This window comes from Protopterus annectens, chromosome 3.part1 (assembly GCF_019279795.1).
Source record: "Protopterus annectens isolate FY-2018-M chromosome 3.part1, PAN1.0, whole genome shotgun sequence".
Taxonomy (NCBI): Eukaryota; Metazoa; Chordata; order Ceratodontiformes; family Protopteridae; genus Protopterus; species Protopterus annectens.
In genome coordinates, this window is record NC_056732.1 from 1318361325 (window position 1) to 1318384266 (window position 22942).

At 40.3% G+C, this 22942-nt stretch overlaps 1 protein-coding gene across 1 annotated transcript in view; it reads right to left on the reverse strand.

Annotated features, from left to right (window-relative positions):
* The window catches only part of PIEZO2 (piezo type mechanosensitive ion channel component 2), a gene marked incomplete in the record, with an annotated part of 2710318 nt that overhangs the window by 757152 nt on the left and 1930224 nt on the right, over nt 1-22942 (reverse strand). Inside the window, 2 exon segments of the mRNA XM_044067359.1 lie at nt 251-352; nt 464-668. Of these exon segments, the coding sequence (XP_043923294.1) occupies nt 251-352; nt 464-668 (307 nt within the window).

The following is a 22942-nucleotide window of genomic DNA, read 5'->3' on the forward strand; positions in this document are numbered from 1 at the left end:
ACCACAGCAAAGAGCAAACAAGGTCAATCAATTTATGGTGACTTAGAATAACTTTGGCCACACTCAGGACTAGCTCCTTTGCAAACATGTGTAGATTCTGTCTCTTTAATACCCATCAGAAGCAGCACTACACCAATCTATTCAATCATTTTACTGCAATTACAAGAAATTGAATAAACCTCCACACTGTGTGGCAACATTGTGATCAACAGCACATTAAATGTTAATAGTGACAGCATGCAATACTTACATGTGAGAAAAAATGGATTAGGCCTTGTGATATAATCTGGAAAGTATAACCATTTTATTATGTTGGAGTTAAACCTAGCTCCAGCATGCCTCCATGGGTAGTCTGTAAAGATGTAAAATGAGACAGAAAGACACAGTTAATAACTGCTTGTATGTGAAAGTGCAGTGGTCACGTCTACACTGTGAAGTAACTAGTTGGTTACAAAGTTCTTACCTTTGCATGGTGCAGGAGGAAAACCAATGCAAATTAAATACTGGAAAGTTATGATACATGCTAGGAAGCAACAGTATTTGGGCCATATCTCAGCAATGGCTTTTCTTCTACGGCGATACAATATTGCAATCAACCAAAAGGCATGAAACATGGCGTAGAAATCCATACGTTGACCAACCACATTAACAGCCATTAAGAAGCATGTCTAGGCAAAGAAAATTACAGCAACATTAAAATACAATGCAGCGCTTTTCTAACTTATAAAGTGGGTGGTTTTCTAGCAATATACAGTAGTTGTATGTATAATAATGCACTTTCAGACAATAAGATAATTGCATAAACACACTGATTCCATGGACCTTGTATTCAAAACATGGTATGGACCATTTCTCAGTTTCTGAAGCACAATCCTTTAAATGTAACAGCTCAAGCCACCAAGCATAGTTATACTGTAATCAAGTAATTGAGATACAGAAGTGGTGGTTTACTTGAGTTATGATAGTTCATAATGAACAATTAAACAGAAGAAATGCAAAGGCCTTCCAAGAGAATGACACAACTAAGATAAACAAAACCTTGACCAGACTGTTTCAACTAACATTTACTTATCCATTACAGACCAGGTTAGTCCTACTGGGCTACTGACCAATTTTTCAATGCAGATTTGAGGTGGTATTTATATTATTATGGAAAAAGTGGCCAGGGCGTCAGAGAACATGCCCTACTGTTTGGAGCTGCTACATGTCATGGGAATGCAGCAAGGAAGAGACCTAAGGGAAGAAGCAGCATGGAGGAAGAGGAAAAAAGCTGTGGCATGTTTGGAGCTGGAAAATGAGAATTTAAAGAAAAAAATTGTTTGATATGGAGCTTTAGAATGTAAATAAGGATTATTGTGTAGTGGTTGGTACAAATGAGCAGTGTTTAGCTGTCTACATGGACAAGGAAGTAAGCGAGTCTGCTGAAGTGGTGCAGACAACAAAACTAGAGTTAAGAGGGCTTGGAGATAAGATTCTGTTAAAAATAATTGAGCAGGAACATTCAGGTGACAGTTCTACTGCTTCACGGTATGAGATGGCAGATAATTGTTTTAGAAAGATGTAAAGTAGAAAAGGAACCAGGTGATGTAGCAGCAGAGAATGCAGCAATAAAAACTTGTGCACCAGTGATAGAAAGTAATAGAGGAAAGCAGCAACAAACTGAAAAGCAGAAAATGCAGTAACTAAAACGTGCAGCAGTAACAACAGGCAAAAAAAGGAGAGCAGCAACAAACTGAAAAGCAGAAAATGCAGTAACTAAAATGTGCAGCAGTAACAACGGGCAAAAGAAGGAGAGCAGCATCAAACTGCAAGAAAAATGTATTTAAGAGAAGCTTGACTGTGAGAATAAGAAGAACAATGACACTGTAATGTATAGATACTGAATATGGGACAATATGGCAACCATTTTGTGTTTTAAAGCTCAAAAATTTGGTCTTTTATACATACTGGGACAGAAACTTTTTGAGACTAAACATCAGAAAAAGAGGGACTGATGATGACATTTCTGGACCTGTGTAACAAAAAGAAAGGCATTTACCCATGGAACAATTATTTGTTTTTTGGTAGTCACATGTAAAAAAATGCTACTTTGTAGTTTAGAACTGATAAAATAGAAGAAGACGATATTAAAAAATGCATGCAGATTTTTTGTGAAACTATTGACAATATTGTGAAAGTTAGAGATGAGAGAAACTTATGGAATGGAGGATGGAGGTTGGAAGCTGTTCTGAAATATAAAAACAAATACACAAAATAAAATGGTGACACACTTGCCAAGTGTTATTTTTGTGGCTCGTCATAGAAGGACATTAATATATGCTGGCCAGCCTAAAGCATGTTTTTTTGTGGGGACTTTTCTCATTTAATTAATGATTATGACAAGGTACAATGTGATGAGTGTGGGGATAAAGAACATGCAGTAAGAAAATCTGCACCTGATTGCAGGTTGTGTAATAAAAGGGACACGTTTGGATGGATTGTCAAGAGCAAACAATAGATAATGAAAAAAAGTGAAAAGGAAGCCAACATACATGAAGGACAATGATAGGCCTAGGAAAAAAGGTGAACTAGGTAAAGAAGAAACTGTACAAGAAGAAAAAAAACAGGAAAAATGAGGAGAGACAGAGTGCATGCAATAAGAAAGGTCAGGATAAGGGATTAATACTAATAATTTTTTGAAGTTCTAGCCAATGTGAAATCTGATTCTGAGGATAAAGATTATTTGTACATAAACCCAGGAAAATATTAATTTAGGGAAAAAGTAAAAATAAGATAATGAAAATTTAAAATATTTCCCCAAACATATAAAGAAGGAATAGTGGCAATTTTAGAACACTTTCAATAACTATGAACATTACTATCAAGCCTGTAATAAGGATAGGAATATTGGAATTGTGTGCTAAATGTAATGCGGATGCTATTCTGTTACAGGATGTAAGACTCCTGATAAATAAAGACTGCAAACAAACTTTTGGGGTGAAATATATTATGGAACTTAGGACGTGAACGTTGTTTTGGAGTAGATGCGTTGTAAAAAAAATAATGAAAATATTAGATGTGACATTGGTAAGGATGGGTGGGTTAACTGTTGTGGATATGAGGTGGACAGAATATGTTTATAGAAGTATAACATGATATGCATATACAACTAGCAAGGAACGAGAGAATCTGTTAAATTAAATATAAGTCTATTTGGTGGTCAACATGAACATTGCAAGGGACTTTAATTGTCATGTAAGGGGAAAATGTAAAAAGAAAGGGAAAGATGTAAAAAATACAGGAAGTAATAAAATGTGATAAATTGGCTGTGTGGAACAAAAGTCAATGAACTTATACAAGGCAGTCACTTGGACCTGAAATTGATTACTTTGTATTATCATAAGGTTTTTGGTAGCAGATGGTGATACAGTTGTGTTTTTAGACTATTTAGCAATATGGGTGGAGGTGGTAAGGGTGCACATTAAAACAGTAAACTGAATAAAAAGAATAAAAGAGAAATTATGGGATGAATTTGGAGATTGGGAAGTACTGCATTTATGGAAGTATAATACAACCATTAAGGACTTCTATAAAAACTGATCCTGATCTAAATGGTGGATCGAATTTAAAAAGAGGTATAAAAGTGATGTTTTCAATGGCAGGATGAAGAAGTGAATTATGGGAAAATGTATAGAAGCATATTAGAGAATTTAGAGAATAATACAAGACAGTATTATGATATGGAAAAAGAAACAAAAGAAATTGAGAAAAAATGAAGTCATTATTATTTAGGCAGACAGATATTATTGACAAGGGAGAATGTATCTTCATATTTAGGTAAAATAGTAAAGCAGGACATTAGTATAATGAGGGAGATGAAAAATGTAAAAGGAGAGGTAAAAAGAACACTAGAGCAAATTAAGAGTATTGAAGTACAGCACATGGAAATGTGTATGAGAGTAAAAAAAAGGAAAATAAGAGAAAATAGAAAGTAAAGGAAACCTGGAATGAGTTAATGAAGGTTTGAAAAATAAATTATTACTATTACTATTCAACTGAATAAAGTACTTAGGAAAGTAAATATTGATTCAGTATAGGGCCTGGATGGTATAATGTATAGAAAATAGAAGACATTAATGGACTAGCAAAAAGAGCATTTTATAAATTTAACTGAAGGATTGCTTGAATGAAGGGTTTGTTTATGAAAAGTTACATAGTGGGATATTGAAACTGAAATGGAAGAAAGATGAGAAGAAGGGGAAAAAAAACTAGAGACCCATCACTCTAAATAACACAGATTATACAATTTTATGAGAATAATACAGAGGATAACTGAAGAAAGGAAGGATTATGGATATTGTGAAAGAAAGTGTATACAAGAAGGGATGTGAAAATTGTTACTGGGTGTGAGAGAAATTGTGCATGATATAGGTGAAAGGAAGGATATGAAACTTATGGCAAGTGATATTAGGAAGGCATTTGACACAGTAAGACATTATGCTTTTTTGGATGTTATGGAGAAATATGGAACAGGTAACAGAATTAGGAGAATGTGTATATCAGTATATCAAAATAATAGTATGAGAGTATTAGTGAATGGGTGGCTGAGTAAAGAAATACGCAAGAATTGTGGTATAAGTGAAGGCTGTCCCATAAGTAGGCCATGATGCTTTGCCAGAGATGGCCTGCACCTGTCACCCCTGGGATTCTGGATACTGGCTAAGGTTCTTGCCGCCCCTATAGTGCCTTTTTTAGGCAAGATTCAAATGACAAATTCACCGCCGTAACAGGAACAGGCAAGCAAAAACTGAGGGTGATGCTACTCAATGCTAGAAGTCTAAATCTCAAAATGCACTCACTCGAGGCACTCCTTAAAATGGAGAACATCGATATCTGTGCAGTGAATGAGACCTGGTTCAAGGTTTCAGAGAGCACCCCTGCACTACCAGGCTATAACTCATACCACACTTTTTGGCCATGTAACCTGGACAGGAACACCAAAGGTGGAGGTGTGTCCATATTCATTAAGGATATCCACACCTCCAGGCTAGTTGCTCAGCATAATGCAGCCGAGGTTATCCAAGTGCAACTAACTCTGGACAAAACTGCAATCCAAATTGTAACTTGCTACAGATCACACACCATGCCCCAGGATTCCCACACCTCTTTTCTTGATGTACTGGAAAATATTAGGGTTCAACAAAACACCCTAATAATGGGCGATTTCAACTACCCCACCATTAACTGGGAAAACTACTCATGTACCAACTCCTTCGCTCAACGCTTTCTGGAATTCATAAACTCCAATGCCCTGGATCAACTTATCCACACCCCCACCAGGGGCAACAATATCCTAGATCTAGTCATTACCAACATGAATGACCGGTGTTCCACACCTGAAATCAATGCCTCATTGGTCCGATCCGACCATAAGCTAATTACCCTAGATATCCACATCCTACCCCCACCACCCATTAAGGAAACCACGGTAAAACATTTCTCCAAAGCCAACTTCATGCTTCTTAAGACAAAAGTGGTGAACTTCATGACACCCATGCAGATGGACAATACAGTTACGACTACTGAATCCTACACAATTGCACTTTATAAGCACTTACATAAGTGCATGGATCATGCTATCCCAAACAGAACCAAGACGCTATCCTCCAAAAAAAGGACGCCAATCTGGTAGTCCCCTGCCATAAACAAACTGTACAACAGAAGGAAGAAACTGTTACAAAAGAGAGTAAAATTCCATGAGTGGAGGAGCTCCCTGGTCAGCCTCAGTAAGAAGCTGCGATCCCTGATAAAATCCTCCAAAGCTTGTTACGAAAACAAAATTGCCATTGATTCTAAAGACAACCACAAAGCATTCTACAGCTATGTCAAGAATCTCAATGGCAACACTCAGATCTGCTCTGAGTTACAGCACAATGGCACTAAATATACAGACCCAACTGATATTGCCAACATCCTGGCAGATAGGTTCAGTGCTAAATTTACCCCCCTCTCACCCCCTAAAGAGCCCATCTCTATACCGGAAGAATGCAAAGTTCCTGTAATCACTGCTGCACAGGTAAAAACCACACTCTCCAAAGCCAAGAACACAGCATCCATGGGCCCAGACAACATCCCAGGCTGTGTTCTACACGAACTACATTATGAACTGGCACCCCAACTAAGTACCATGTTCAATCATAGTCTCACCTCAGGCTTTGTGCCTGCTGAGTGGCGCACAGTGACAGTTATCCCACTCCGCAAGGGGGGAGCCACCATGGACCCCGGGAACTACAGCCCCATTAACCTGATGAGCCTGGTCTGCAAGGCCATGGAACGTATTATCATGGAACTTATAAACAAAGACATTGGTAATCTCCAAACTCTGAACCACACCCAGTTCAGGTTTGTAAAAGGCAGATCATGTCTCCTAAATCTGATAGACTTCTTTGAAGCAGTCACCAAAGCCGTTGACAAGGGTAAGGTGGTTCACACAGCCTATCTAGATGTTGCCAAGGCTTTCAACACCATCCCCCACTCTGGAATTATAGATAAACTCACTAAACTAGGTATAAATCCGTATGTCACAAGATGGGTTGCCAACAGGCTCACTGACTGAACCCACACTGTGAAAGTAGCAGACTCCAAATCCGACTTCAGACCAGTGACAATTGGAGTACCACTGGGTTCAGTCCTGGGTCCTCTCCTGTTTGGTATCTACTTCTCTGAAGTACAGGCTAACACAGAAGGTCTTTGGCTAACAAAGTTCGCAGATGACTGCAAACTAGGAGAAATAATCAAAACTCCTAATGATGTGGACACCCTACAAAAGGGCCTCACTGAGACAGATGCCTGGTGTCAAAGCCATGGCCTCAAGCTCAATGCCAAAAAGTGCATTGTCATCCCCTTTGGTAAAAACTCTGTACCCTTGAACTACATCATAGGCGGTAGTATATTAACACCGAAAATGTGATAAGAGACCTTGGGACACAGGTGTACAGTAGTCTCTCCTTTGATAATCACATCGCCACAGTAGTCAGGAAATCCTTTTACATGGCACACCTCATCACAAAAGGTTTCTCATCCAGAAAAAAAGAGGTCATTGTTCCACTCTACTCATCATTCATTAGACCCATTATAGAGTACAACGCCCTTTTTAGTATGCCGCAGAAATACCTCACAAAGAGGATTACCAGCCTCAAACAGATGCCCTACATAGACCGTCTCAAAAAACTCCAGCTTTATTCCATCGCATATCACCTACTCAGATGTGATCTGTGCCTAACATACAAAGCTATGTCAAACCCAGAGCTGGTGGACATGCTCCACTTAAAGAAATCCCAATCCCTCTGAGCTACATGCTCTAGGGACCTAAACCTTGTCACTACAATAAACAGAACATGCCGGAGGGATAGATTCCTGTCCCAGAGACTTCCCATACTCTAGAATAAACTACCTATCTATATCAAACAAAGCTCCTCATTAACACTCTTCAAGAAAAATCTTGATGATTGGATGGGAAATAGGAAATTCACCCCGGGGATCATCTCTGTGGCTCTGCTCGACAGTGGCACAGGAAAATAATTTTCTTGGGTGGCAAAAGCCAGAGTACCTTTTTGGCTGGGCTTGCATAGGCCCTAGGGCTGATAGCCTAGTACCTACCTACGAACCTATGAACCTATTGTGTGCATTTGTAATGAATGCATTAGGGAGTGAAGCAGCTTTTAAAATGAAAGATGCTGGATATGTAATGCAAATGGAGTGGTGATTCCAGCAGTTTAGACATACAAAGATGATACAGTTGTAGCTGCTGAGAACAAAATATGGATGAGGCAAGTGCTGGTTTGCCTGAATGGATGTTTAAAGGAAATGGTGCTTTGTTTCATATGGAGTTCAAGACTAAACCCACTGAAAAGAGATATGTTGTATATGAGTGAATATGAAGCAGGGAGTGAGGTTACCAAATCCAGTTGTTTATTCTGCTTCATTAAACTTTAGTATAGAGTATTAAACTGGGTAAAAGAAGAGAATGAAAAGAGGAAAGGAATATGTAAACGAATACATTAAAAATGATCAAGAAAGCATAGCAACATAGAAAATAAAAATTGAGTATATAGGGGAAGATAGAAGGGTGTGATATAATATTGTGATGAAACAATACTGTTATGTAAATCCATGGGAAATGTTACCAGAAGTGATTAAAGCCATTGAAGTAAGGAAAGAGTGGTGTACCAAGATAATAGAGTGCCAGGACTTCTTATGGATGCTGGTAATAAATAATTTACCAGTAAAGGGGAATATGCCATATAAAAAGAAAGTTGACAAGGTGTGTTTATTTTATTGGGAGGAGAGACAACAGAGCATGCTTTATGAAATGTAAGAGTTGTGAAACTCTGGAAAAGTTTTGTGAAGAAAATCTTTTTGAGAATATTAATGACCTAAACAATATAGATATGAATATGATTATGAATGGATGCTATAAGAATAATAAGATAGAATATGTCAGGAGGGTAGACAAGAATTTATTTTATGTAATACCAATTCTTTGGAATGAAAGACTGAATTAAATTTGTTTAAGTAGATATATTGTGAAAAATCAGATTATGGCTGAGGAAGAAAGAGTGGGGGGTGTCAATTATTGAGGAATAATAATGAGAATGTTATAAGAAAAATGATTAGTAAAAAATGGAAATGTGTATATATATATATATATATATATATATATATATATATATATATATATATATATATGTGCCTGTGAATATGTACATTTATAAATATATAAATAATGTTTTACATGATGTGTTAAATGAAGGATCCCTACTCTTTTTGATACATGCAGTGGGGTCTGTTATATCGACCTGAGCTACCATCAACTCAGGCAGAAGGGGGTTCAGTTTAACATTTCATCCTAAAGGGGTCACACTCAGGAAAGTTACACCCCCTTATGCAGCACTGCAGTGTCAGTACTGGAAGTTAATCTATGTACATTGGGTGGGAATAGAACCCACATATTTCTGTTTACCACCACCAAAAGCAAGTGTGTTTGCTATTGCTTCTTGTTACATCACTGACACTAACTCACATGAGACAGAAATTCACATAGACTTCCAAAAATTCTTCACAGCTGTCTTGTGTCTGGCATGTGTAGTGGTCCATATCTTTGATATGTTGCCCCTTACCGTTGCAATAATCAGCTTGTAGCATTAGTGGTCCATATCTTTGATATGTTGCCCCTTACCTTTGCAATAATCAGCTTGTAGCATTAGTGGTCCATATCTGTGATATGTTGCCCCTTACCGTTGCAATAATCAGCTTGTAGCATTAGTGGTCCATATCTGTGATATATTGCCCCTTACCTTTGCAATAATCAGCTTGTAGCATGCATCTGAATATTTACTATTTACATTATCATTCACTTTAGGTGTCATTGCTTGCAGTTATGGAAGAAGATGCTTTTCAATTCACGTGTTATGTAATTAAAATGCACCTTTCCTGCAATGCTTTAAGGATAAGATGTTTACACTAGATCATTCTATGGGATTCATATCAAACCACTGAGGATCCAAGCATCATATGCACTGAACAGAGTGAAGCTGTGCTGAGACCAGCATTAATAGTAGCCAGGCAGTAACCATTCACGTGACTCCCCTGTTTTCGTCATTCTTGGCAAGTTAATTCTTTATTTTTCAGTAAGTACTGCTTGATTTGTTTCTAATTTCAGAATACCTGCCTAAATACTTCATCCTTAAATTTTCAGGGTCTACATAGTAGTTTCCTCTCAAGTGTTTGGCAGTGCTCTGTACAGACTCAGACACCTTGAGTGACATTTTTCCTGTAAAAGGAATATACAAGGAAACAGCTCCAGTACTTAGTAATAATGCCCATCCCTCCTGGCATGTCTAAAGTTCAGTTCCCTGTGCCTTCTCCTATTAACCTTGTGAACTGTGGAATTCTGAGGCAGTGTAGCAACTGCCTCATGTACACAGACAACCCACTCCTCTTACCTCCCAACACTCAGACTTGTGAGAGATGCACTTATATATCCAAACTGGAAGCCATACACTCTCAAGCCAAGAATGGAATAGCTGGTCAAGAGGAGAAGATCAACACCTGCACCACACCACATGCAACACATCCCCCTCCAGAAAGTACAGTTGTGTACACTTACCATAAATGTAGATGTTTGAGTGTATTCACTGTTGCAGTCATTACATTTGGGTTATCTGCTTGCAGGTAGTCCTCAGTTGGCCTGATTATCAAAGTCTTAGGTCCTGCATCGGTTGCTGTCTCATCTTCCATGATATCAGGTAGTCAGGGGTATAAAGCATGCAGCCGATGCCATTACATCAGTTTTTCATGCCCCAGATGTCAGGTGCCCCCATAATGGGAATATAAGGTTACAGCTCCAACAAAAAGCAAATAGACCAGAAAGCTTAAGTATAGTAAACAAGAAGAGAGGTATAGCCAATAGAAGTCAGGGGGCTGGAGGGAGGGTAACCAAGGCTGAAACAGTGAATACACTGGAACATCTACATTTATGGTAAGTGTACATAACTCTACTATGTTCTTCGTGTTTCACTGTTGCAGTCATTACATTTGGGTAGATTCCCAAAGCTAAGGAAGGGAGGAGGCAGTTATTGAGTATTAGGATATGCTATTAGGCCCTGCAAGACTGCAGTGGCAAAACCAGCTCTGGATTTAGAAAAAATTGGCAAGTGGTAATGCTTGGTGAGGGTATGAACAGAACTCCAGGTAGCAGCTTCTAGGATGTCCCTGGTAGGAACACCTCTGAGGAAGACTGTAGAAGTAAATGCAGTCCTGGTGGAATGGGGTCTTATCCCCTGTGGGGTAGGTTTTCCATGGCAGAAAAGAATGCAATGGCCTATCCACTTAGAAATGGTTTGCTTTGAAATGGCCTTCCCCTCTGCCCCTGCAGCAAAGGCAACTAGCAGCTGTTCAGATTTCCTGAGAGGCTTGGTCCTGTCCAAGTAAAATCTAAGTTGCCTGTGCACATCCAAGGAGTGTAGTATTCATTCTCCTTTGTTCTGTGGATTAGAAAAGAAGGTTGGCAAATGAATGGACTGATTAAGGGCCACACTGGATACCATCTTGGGCATAAAGGAAGGATTGGTCCTGAGGGACACCCTGTCCGCATAAAAGATGATGAAAGGCTCCACCTGCCATGAGGGCCTGTACTTCAGACACCCTTCTTGCTGAAGTGATGGCTAGAAGGAAGGCTGTTTTCCAAGAAAGGAATTTCAACTCCGCAGTAGCAACTGGCTCAAAAGGAGGTAGAGTGCACTTTTCCAATACAAAGTTAAGATCCCAGGCAGGAGTAGGAGCTCTCCTGGGTGGTCTTAAATTTTTGGCCCCTCTGAGGAATTGTTTCAGTAGGGGGTGAGAGAAGAGGGGTGGCTCAGTATTATAATGAGCTGAAATGGCTGAGGCATGAATTTTAATAGAAGAAAAGGAAAGGCACTTGTGAAGCATCTCTGTTAAGTATTGAAGAATAAGTGGTAAACTGGGCACTGTTATGCCCACCCCCTGCGTCTGGCTCCAGGAACAGAATATTTTCCACTTATCAGCATAGGATTTTCTAGTACTAGGCCTCCTTGCTTCCAGGATGACATCCAGCACTTGTTTGCTGAGGGATAGTATAGGAGAACTCAGGTAATTAGCCAGGCTGCCAGGTTCAGGGTTTGAAGCTGGGAGCACAGAACCTGCCCCTCCTGCTGAGACAGTAGGGAAGGAGTCTGAGGCAGGTGCCATGGTTCCAGTAGTGACATACTGTGCAAGAGGGGATACCAGTGTTGGTGTGGCCAGTCTGGTGCAATAAGTATTGTCCTTGGTTTGTCCCGTTTGATCTTTAGTAAAACTTTCAAGAGGAGAGGCAGAGGGGGAAAGGCATAAACTGAGATGCTTTCCCAGGTGAAGGACAGGGCATCCACTTTCCAAGCTTGTCTGTGGGGAGTCCTTGTGCAGAATTTGTCCAATTGGTAGTTCTGAGGGGAGGCAAACAGGTCTATCTCTGGTCTCCCCCATTTGTTTCTCAGCATGTTGAATATCTTTGGCTTCAGTTTCCACTCGTGTGGGTCCATGAAATTTTTGTTTAGGTTGTCTACCAGTATAAAAATCGCCAAATAGTGTTGTGAAGGCACTCAAAAGTCACCAATAACAAATCCAAAGTGCCCACGAAAGGAAAAACTCGTAGTTGAATAAAAAACTGCTTTATTATAATCCACAAAAACGCTCGTTCATAACATTAACGCTCTTTCATACCATACGTTTTTGTCCACTCTGGACTTCATCAGATAACTTTCTCCCTTCCTTCAATGCATTTATAAACCTTGGTTTGTGTATCTGTTTGTGTTAGACGTCTAACTGTGAGGCGACAACGCTACCACAGCACTACCACCGCAACTGAGAAAATAATGTTACATCTTATTCTAAGCTCTTCTGTATGCAACCATTTTTGGTAATGTGACAACAATCTTCCAGCAAATGTATGCCAACACAAACAGATACCATGAAATGCTCAACAGTGTAAGAGACTTTCTGAAACTGTATCAGGTACCCAAAGGATTGAGTGAACGAGTTATGGACTATATTGTTTCAACATGGTCAATGTCAAGAGGCATTGATACAGAAAAGGTTTATAAATGCATTGAAGGAAGGGAGAAAGTTATCTGATGAAGTCCAGAGTGGACGAAAACGTATGGTATGAAAGAGCGTTAATGTTATGAACGAGCGTTTTTGTGGATAATAATAAAGCAGTTTTTTATTCAACTACGAGTTTTTCCTTTCGTGGGCACTTTGGATTTGTTATTGTCTACCAGTATATTTAGCTTGCCTGGCAGGAGTTGAGCTTGTAGGTGCACTTGGTAGCTCAAGGCTGTGTTCCGCAGAGCCATGGCTTGTCTGCAGAGGGGGTATGAGTGGGTTCCCTCCTACTTGTTTATGTACCACATAACAGTGGTATTGTCCGTCTTTACCAATAATTGTCTTGGAAGAATATGGTCCTTGAAGGCTGTCAGAGAATTCTGTACAGCTAACATTTCTTTTTGATTGATATGCAGGTGCATTTGACTCAGGTTCCATTTGCCCTGAATGCACTGCCCTACCAAGTGAGCCCCCATGCATAGTCTGATGCGTCTGTTGTTAGGGTTTGGGCTGCATGGGGTAGAGTGAATGGCAGTCCCTTGTTGTGGTGGCAGGCCTTTGCCTACCAAAGGAACTCTGTCTTTATACAAGGAATGATGGGAATCATTGATTCCAGGTCCTGAGAATGTTGACACCATAGGCTTTTTAGATACCATTGTAGTTTCCTCATATGCAGTCCTGCATATGGAATTAGTAGAATGCAGTAGGCCATGAACCCCAGGGCTTGCAGTATTTTCCTTGCAGATAGCTGGGTCTTTGTGGCCAGTAGTTTGAAGTAGGGTGTCAAACTTGTTTCTCTGGCGTGAGGTAGGCCATCTGGGAAGTTGTATTCAAGCTTGCTCCCAGGAATACAATTTGTTGTCAGGGTACTAGGTGTGATTTATTTTCATTTATGGTGTACCATAGTGAGGTTAGCAGTTTCTTTACAAATGCCAGATGATTTAATAGAATGTCCTGGCTTTCTGCCTGAATTAGACAATCGTCCAGGTATGGGTATATTTGAATATTTCTTTGCCTGCAGAATGCAATGACTGGAGCTAGGCACTTTGTGAATCCCCTGGGTGCAGTAGATAAGCCAAAGAGCAGTGCAGAGAACTGATAGTGCATGTAGCCTGCTCTGAAGCGTAGGAATTTTCTGCAAGATTCCCTTATTGGGATGTGCAGGTAAGCTTCCTTTAAATCCAATGTTGCCAACCAGGCATTTTTGCCTAGCATGGGAAGCAGGTCATAAAGAGTTAGCATTCTGAATTTTGGGATTACCTAAAAGGTGTTTAGGACAGACAGGTCCAGGATAGGATGCCAGGTATTGTCTTTTCTGGGTACCAGGAAAGGTCTTGAGTAAAACCCTTGTCCTCATTCCTCTTTTGGGACAGGCTGAATAGCCTTGATACTTAGAAGATTTAGAACCTACTGCTGAGCCTCTGCCCACTGATTTGTGGGTAGGTCTGGCCAACTGTTTGGGGTTGTTAAGAAGTGGAAGTGGAATCTGTATCCTTGGGAAACTATATTTAGAACCCATTTGTATTGGGTAATGAGTTCCCAGATTTTTGCATGCATGGAAGGTTTAAGGTTAAGTCATTGTGACAGTTTACTATAGGGGGGGAAGAGGGAGCTTCTCACTGCTTAGGCCTGTGAATACCTTGAGACTGAAGCCTGGGTGGTCTGCTGCTCCTGGGTTTGGACTGAGAAGGCCTAGAAGAGACAGGAAAGGACCAATTCTTAGCAGGCCAGTGCCTACTAAATCTGGGAGGCTGTACTTGCAGGAAATCTTTAAGTTTGCATAGATTTAGCTTTTTCCTCCATCTTTTTAAGTACTTCTTCTGCGTTGTTGTCAAACAGGTGGTCTTGGTTTAAGGGAGCAACCAGTAATTTAGCTTTAACATGATCTGGTAAAATTTGCTCCTTAAGCCAAGCATGCCTTCTAAGTACAGATCCAATGACAGCAGCCCTGCAAGATGCCTCTAAGAAATCAAAACCACATTGCAAAGTATGTTTTCCAACTTGTTCAGCAGAATGTATTAAATCCTGTAATTCTTTATTTTCAGTACAGTCAGGAATTAACATAATTTTCTGTTTAATTGATCCATAAATTATGCTGCTGATACTTTAACATATGAAACTGGCAGTTTAAGGCCCTAATGGCCAAAGTAGCAGAAGTGTATACCTTCTTACCCCATTTGTCCAGGGCCCTGGAATCTCTATTAGAGGGGGTACGGTTTTTGGCAGTAGTAGCCTTAATGCCTTTAGGTCCCTGTGAAATGGACTCTGGATCTGCAGTAGGATTCTTAAAGAGGAACTTGTGAGAGTCAGGTACTTTATAATACCTGTCAGGTTTCCTGAGAGCCGGAGGTAAAGTATCTGGGGCCAGGCTAGATTCCATGAAGGCATCATCTACAATGTCCAGTACAGGCAGGATAGATAAAGGCCTGTGTTGAGGTAGGAGTAAGAATTCCCTAAGCCTCTTTTTGGAGTCAGAGTAATCCTGGCTTTCCCAGCAGAAATGCTCCCTAAGAGTATGTAAAGTTTCACCAAAAGAGAAATCTTCTGGAGGAGAAGCAGAGGGAATGAAGTCTTCTGCATCAGAATCCTCATAGGTAGATAAGGGCAAATCCTGGTCATCAGAAGAAACAGAAATTTCAGAATCCTGATCCAAAGAATCAGAAGGAAAATCAGTTCTAGGTCTCTTAGAGGGAGAAGGGTGGCTTCCCCTAATTAGAGTAACAAGGTCTTCAGCCATTCTTATCATTTGTTTTTTAGGCACAGGGGCCTGACCATGAGGTCTGGGCATTGGTTTTCTAGGCGTAGATCGAGTCTTAGGCCTTGAAGAAGAAGATGGTGTCTGTTTGATATGCAAGTCAGTAGGCCTGAATACACCCACAGAAGCCGGTGCCTGCACAGCGGCTCCGGACCCATCCAAGGTAGAGACATCCGCAGGTTCCGTAGTTGAAGAAGCATCTCGCGACATACCAGACTCTGAATGGGTCTCAGTAGAGGCCTGCGAATCTGAAGTAGCGGGTATCAGGGGCTGCGAAAGCAACTCACTGAGTACCGGCAAACTGGCAACTAGCTTAACGGAAGTGTTGTCATCAGCTTTGGACGTATGCGGTCTGTCTCTGTCTTTATCTTTACATTTTTTTTCAGAATGTCGGTAGTCAAATGGCTTACCAAAGCAATTTCTGGATAATTGAACTGAGTACCAAAATAGTTAGATGCAAAAATGAACCGACAACGAACAGTTCAAGGATTGAATAAGGTACAAAACCGACAGCGAGGGACATCGTGGTCTGGGCCTAAGCAAGGAATGCAGTACGAATGAAAATCTTTATGAGGTATTTGCTTTCCACAAGAAATGCAATTGTTAAGTTTTACTGACATCGGTTTAGAGCAAGAAAAAGGATCCCCAATGGGGTACTTAGCTTTTTCAAAGACTTTGGATCTGAAACTCAAAAATGAAAATTTCAGGAGTTGGCCGACCAGCACTTGCGAACTGCTTCTGCTTCGGGCACCGCACAGCAAGAAAGACTGATGTAAGGCCATCGGCTGCATGCTTTATTCCCCTGACTACCTGACGTCATGGAAGATGAGACAGCAACCAACGCAGGACCCAAGACTTTGATAATCAGGCTGACTGAGGGCTACCTGCAAGCAGATAACCCAAATGTAATGACTGCAACAGTGAAACATGAAGAACATCACCCACCATCACAGCTCTCACATAAAAACACAAACCACACACCCACCTTCGTGGAAGCTCTCAATAGAATTCTACCCAAACAACAGAGACCTCTAAGGCAGAAATGCACTCAACCACCACAACACAACACAAACCACAAGACACATAGCTCACCTACACAGTGTGCCCCTCAACCTAAGCTCGTAAGGCAAAACAGCTTGCCTAATACACTAATCATAGGTGACTCGATAGTGAGGCACACTGATGTCCCACTCACTGGGTTGAATAAGGAGAAGGTAACAGTCAGCTGCCTATCAGGTGCCAGAATCTGACACATAACACATGCACTCAGGTCACTCCACAACAAGTACAAGTATGACTCTGTCACTGTCCATGTGAGTGTAAATGACCTGAGATGCACCTCCCTGGACTACATAAAAAGAGACATGGAGGAGCTCTTGGATTATGTGGCCCAGGCAGGTATGACCCTAGTCCTGAGCAGCATGCTACCATTGACCAGAATTATACCGCAGTACAAGCAGAAAATGATTGACTTCAACAACTGGCTAAGTTTCTGGGGTCATTCTAAGGGGATCCAGTATCTGTCTACTTGGGATGATATGACTGACAGACCTTGATGCTTTGCCAGAGATGGCCTGCATATGTCACCCCTGGGTTTCTGGACACTGGCTAAGGCTCTTGCCACCCCTTTAGTGCCTCTCTTAGGCGATGTTCCAAAGAAGAAATTATCACTGTAACAGCTATAAACAAATGCTGTCCGAGGGTCATGCTGCTCAATACTAGAAGTCTAAATCTCAAAATGTACTCACTCGAAGCACTCCTTAAAATGGAGAACATCAACATTTGTGCTGTAACGGAAACCTGGTTTAAAGCAGTAGAAATCACCCCTGCACTAACAAACTATAACTCATTCCACACCTTTTGGCCCCAGAACTTGGACCGATGCTCCAAAGGCGGTGGTGTTTCCATATTCATAAAGGATAAGCACACCAGTAGCCCAGCATAACACATCTGAGATAATTCAGGTACAACTAAGATGGCGATTCAGGTCGTAGCCTGCTATAGGTCCCCAACCATGTCCCAAGACTCTCACTCCACATTTCTAAGCACCCTGGAAAATATTAGGGTCCAACTCAACACTCTCATACTAGGTGACTTCATCTACTGCTCCATCAACTGGGAAAACTACTCATGCACCAATATACTGGCCCAACGCTTCCTGGAATCCATCAATTCCAATGCTCTGGACCATCTTCTCATTCTTACTGCCACTAGAAGAAGCAACATCCTTGACCTGGTTATTACTAACATGGGCAACCGTTGCTCTACACCAATAGTCAATTCCTCCCTGGTTAGATCTGACCACAAACTAATTACCATGGAAATCCACATCTGACCCAAACCCCCCCAAAAAGGTAACCACCATGAACAACTTCTCCAAAGCTGACTTGGGGCTCCTAAAAACAGAGGTGGCTAACTTCATGGCACCCATGTCAATGGAAAATAGATGGATGACAGCCGAATCATACACCAATGCACTGTACAAACACGTACATAAATGCATGGAACTAGTCATACCTAACAGAACTAAAATGCTCTCCTCTAAAAAAAGGAAGCCAATTTGGTGGACCCCTGCCATTAATAAACTTAACAACAGAAGGAAGAAACTATTGCAGAAAAAGGTGAAGTCCCAAGTCTGGAAAAACTCCCTTATTAGCCTCAACAAAAAGTTGAGATCCCCCTTCAAAACCTCTAAAGCCAGCTATGAAGGCAGAATTACGACAGACACTAAAAACCACAAAGCCTTCTATAGTTATATCAAGAATCCCCATGGCAATACCCAGGTTTGCTCTGAGTTACTGCAAAATGGTACCTCCTATACTGAGCCAACAGATATTGCCGACATACTGACTGACAGATTCATTGCCAACTTTACCCATCTCCCCCCTCCCCCAAAGGACCAATGACAATACCGGAGGAATGCCAGGCACCCAGCATTACTGCAGCACAGGTTAAAGCTGCATTTTCCAAGGCCAAGAATACAGCTTCAATGGGACCCAACAATATTCCTGGATGTGTTCTACATGAACTACAAAGTGAACTGGCACTACATCTGTGTGCCCTGTTCAATCACAGCCTCACCTCAGGCTTTGTCCCTACTGAAAGGTACACTGCTACAGTCATCCCTCTCCGTAAAGGGGGATCAACTACAGACCCTAGGAATTATCACCCCATTAGCCTGATGAGTCTGATATGTAAGGCTATGGAGCGCATCATCATGGAACTAATTAACAAGGATATAGGGAATCTCCAAACTCGAGATCCCACACAATTTGGTTTTGTGAAAGGTAGATCATGCCTGCTCAACCTGGTTGACTTCTTTGAGTCAGTCACCAGAGCTGTGGATGAGGGCAAGGCATTTCATACAGCCTACCTCGATCAAGCCATGGCTTTTGATACCATTCCCCACTCAGGAATTATTGATAAACTCACCAAACTAGGCACCAACCCCTATATCATTAAGTCAGTTGTGAACTGGCTAACAGATAGAACCCACAGTGTGAAAGTAGCGGACTCCAAGTCAGACTGCTGACCAGTCATGAGTGAAGTCCCACAGGGATCACTCCTGGGTCCTCTCCTGTTTGGCATCTACTTCTGAGAAGTCCCGGCCAACATGGAGGGACTCTGGCTGACCAAGTTCACAGATGATTGCAAGCTGGGAGCCATTATTAACTCCCAAGTGATGTAGACATCCTACAGAAAGGCCTCACTGAGACCAATGACTGGTGTCAAAACCATGGCCTTAAGCTTAATGCCAAAAAATGCGTCATCATCCCATTTGGGAAAAACTCAGTTCCCACTAATTACCACATCAGTGGGAGCCCACTGAACACTGAAGGCGTAATAAGAGATCTGGAGACACAGGTTGACAGCAACCTCTCCTTTGACCACCACAATGCCACTGTGGTCAGAAAGTCCTTCTATGTGGCATATCTCATTACCAAGGGTAATGCATCCAGGAAAAAAGAGGTCATCATCTCTCTCTATTCTTCCCTCATTAGGCCACAAATCAAGTACAATGCCCCATTTGGCATGTACCTCACTAGGCACATGCAACAGCTGGAAAGGTCACAGAAGCACCTCATGAAGAGGATCCTAGGCCTTAAACACATGTCCTACATGGACAAACTAAAAAATCTCCAGCTATTCTCTGTCTCATATCGTCTACTAAGACGTGATCTCTGCTTGACTTATAAAGCCATGTCTGACCCAGCTCTGTTAGAAATACTACATCTAAAGAAATCCCAATCCCTCTGCATCACATGCTCCAGAGACCTCAACCTCATTACCACAATCAACAGAACATGCTGGAGAGACAGGTTCATAACCCAGAGACTGCCCATGCTGTGGAATAGACTTCCCCTACATGTCAAGCAGAGCACCTCACTGGCCCCCTTCAACAGAAATCTTGATGAATGGATGGAAAATAGAAAGTTCACCCCAGGGATCACTCCAGTGGCTCTACTTGACAGATGCAATGGGAACTAACGTCGGGCGGCACAATGCCAGGGCACGTCTATGGGCTAGGCTTGTAAAGGCTCCAGGGCCATTAGCCTAATACACACCTATGAACCTATAAGCTAACATCAACTGTCTCTCAAAACTGGTGCACAGAAAATCATTCTTGCATGAGGACAAACCTCTTGCACTGCTCTGTGTGGTAGTTTTACCTCTACCAACCCCCCTCCATACACACCATTATTATTAAATATACTAACTTCAAGATTTCGCAGATGTTAAAAAGGCAACCCCCTGGAAACTGTCAATCTGTTCCTGCCCCCATAGCCAGCATTCTACCCCTAATACATGCAAACTCAGACTGCAGTTACAGTTGAAATCAATAATCCAAACAGTGACTAGTACCATTAAACAATTTCTAAAAAAGAAAATTAATATGTTTCACATGGAATACTTGACTAACACAATACAGCATGTACACTATACACAGAAGAACCAAAAAGGCAATTCAGAAAAAGCACAGAATATTAACAGATATGAACATTTTTTGCTCATTCATACATATATTGAACAAAATTATATTCTTTCATTTTATACCTACACATTCCATGTCCATTAAGAGCCTCTGTATGGGTTAGAAATGCAATACATATAGTCATCTAGGTTTCTCAGTGCAGTACTGGTTGTGGTATTATGTTTCTTGGTTCATCAACACAAAGACTGTAATATAATATTCACACATTTTGTCTTGACTCATTTAAAGCCAACTTTCAGTTACATACTCCTACAGCTATAATAATTCTCAAGTAGAATTTAATTATCCACTGTTTTATTATTTTTAACCATGTAAAGTAGATGCTAAATAACTTTTATTTCTTGATACAAGTCACCTTTAATCTATTTATTACTGATCATTTGAATAACTTTTATTTTCTGATGAATGCCATTTTTAATCCATTTACTACAACATTTTGATGAAGGCTGTATCCAAACTATCAAATAATTAGGGTAGATTTGGCCTCTAAATACAAAGGGATATACTTCCAAAATAGTTTGACTTATTCTTGTGAAGTTTTCAGGGAAGTTATGTTAGGAATGATTATCTATAAGGTACCATCAGGCTATGCTCCCCAGATTCAAAAACAATGAGCAGGTGCACTTTGCATTTAAAAAAAATAAAAAGAGTAATTTTAATGTTGTGTTTTTCAGTAAAAAAATAAAAATTCTCTTTTATATAAAATACACAACTTTTTTATGTGAAAGAAAAACAGCACTCCCCAGACATTTATGTTTTGATAGCTTTTATATTTATTATCCTGAAAAGAAATTGAATTGATGTTGTGTACTTTCCATAATGACAGTTCTGGATGAGCACGTCTGGCCCCTGAAACAGCAGGACTACTGCCATTTGATGATAGGAAGATTGGCATCAAAGACTTTCCTAAGCTATTAGCTCCTCTATTTTTCCACATAATTCTGCTTAAGGACTTTCTGCTTCATATCTCTGCTATGATGTACAAAGCAGACAAACTAAAAACAGACTTTAGACTGAGTCAAATAGATGAAGGGAAAAAGGATGGATCTGCTAATCCAGATCCATCACTGTAGTAAGTATATAACTGCTTATCCAGATCCATCACTGTAGTAAGTATATAACTGCTTATCCAGATACATCACTGTAGTAAGTATATAACTGCTTATCTAGATACATCACTGTAGTAAGTATATAACTGCTTATCCAGATACATCACTGTAGTAAGTATATAACTGCTTATCCAGATACATCAATGTAGTAAGTATATAACTGCTTATCTAGATATATCAATGCAATAAGTATATAACTTTCATATCTGGCATGAGGAGGTCCATCCTCATCAACAGCAGAGCGGAGTTCCCAGCTTATCCTCCTGCATGGCCTCCTTCATGGGAATGAACCCCCTATTATTATGGCAAGACCACATCCAGCTTATATTGTCTTTTTTAACAAATTGAATGAAGAGAATGTAGTTACTGCACATATATCATCAAAGGCTATTCTTCAGAAAAAAAAAAAAAAAAAAAAAACAAACAAAACAAAACAAAAAAGCCAGAGAAATGGACACTGTTCTTGGAAAACATGCATATGAAGATAAAAGTAAAGGCCTTATTATATTTTAAGAGCAGATTTTCATGCAGTCTGATAGCCGTTTTACTAAAGTAGTCTAAGTTTATAACCAAGTTGTTTTTACTGGAGAAAGTAATAGACATATGAAAGTCTTTCCTAAGGGATTTTATTCTGTTCATGTAAAATCTGGGTTGTTTTGTGGACATCCATGCAGTGTAACAAGTAGAAATTAAATAAATTGGAAAGAGCTTCTGGAAGATGGAAAGCCTGGCTGAGGTATTTTCAGTGGCTACAGGAGGCAAAAAAAGAAGAGTTTAGTGTAGGGAAATACTATTAGGTTCTTAGGTTCATAGTGAAATACTATTAGGTACTTAGGTTCATAGGGAAATACTATTCAAGTAGAAAATCAAATAAGGAGGATGAATAGATAATGCTTGAAGTCCTTCTTGCTGAAGTAATATCTACAAGGGAAACAGTTTACTGGGACAATTGTTTCAACTCTTCTGCAGAATCTAGTTCATATGGAGGAACAGTTAAGTTTTTTTTAATATGAAATAAATGCTCCACATAGCAATAGGTTCCTTAAGTAAAGTACACATCAGAAAGGGTTTGCAAACTTTCAGGGAAGTTAGAAACAGTATGTTCTTTTTGAAAATTTGAAATTACAATAAGGTGAAGTTTAATGGGGGCATAGCTGAGACCTGTATGAAAACCATGAGGTATATAATCAACTGCAAGAAAAAGGACTGTGAAAGGATGTAGCCCCTTTGCTGTAGCCCAAAAGTAAAATTGTGTCCATTTATTGAAGTATCCTGGTTTTATGACCTTGTGCAGAATTGAGAATCTTGATTTCCTGGAGGGTTAATCTGAATATCTGGATATTTGTGAAATACCAGTAATCAAATGGATAGATGTAGAAAATAAAGATCCAGAGGAAGCCTATCAGAATGATGGGATAGTAAGACCATTAAATACAGAAGGTGGAG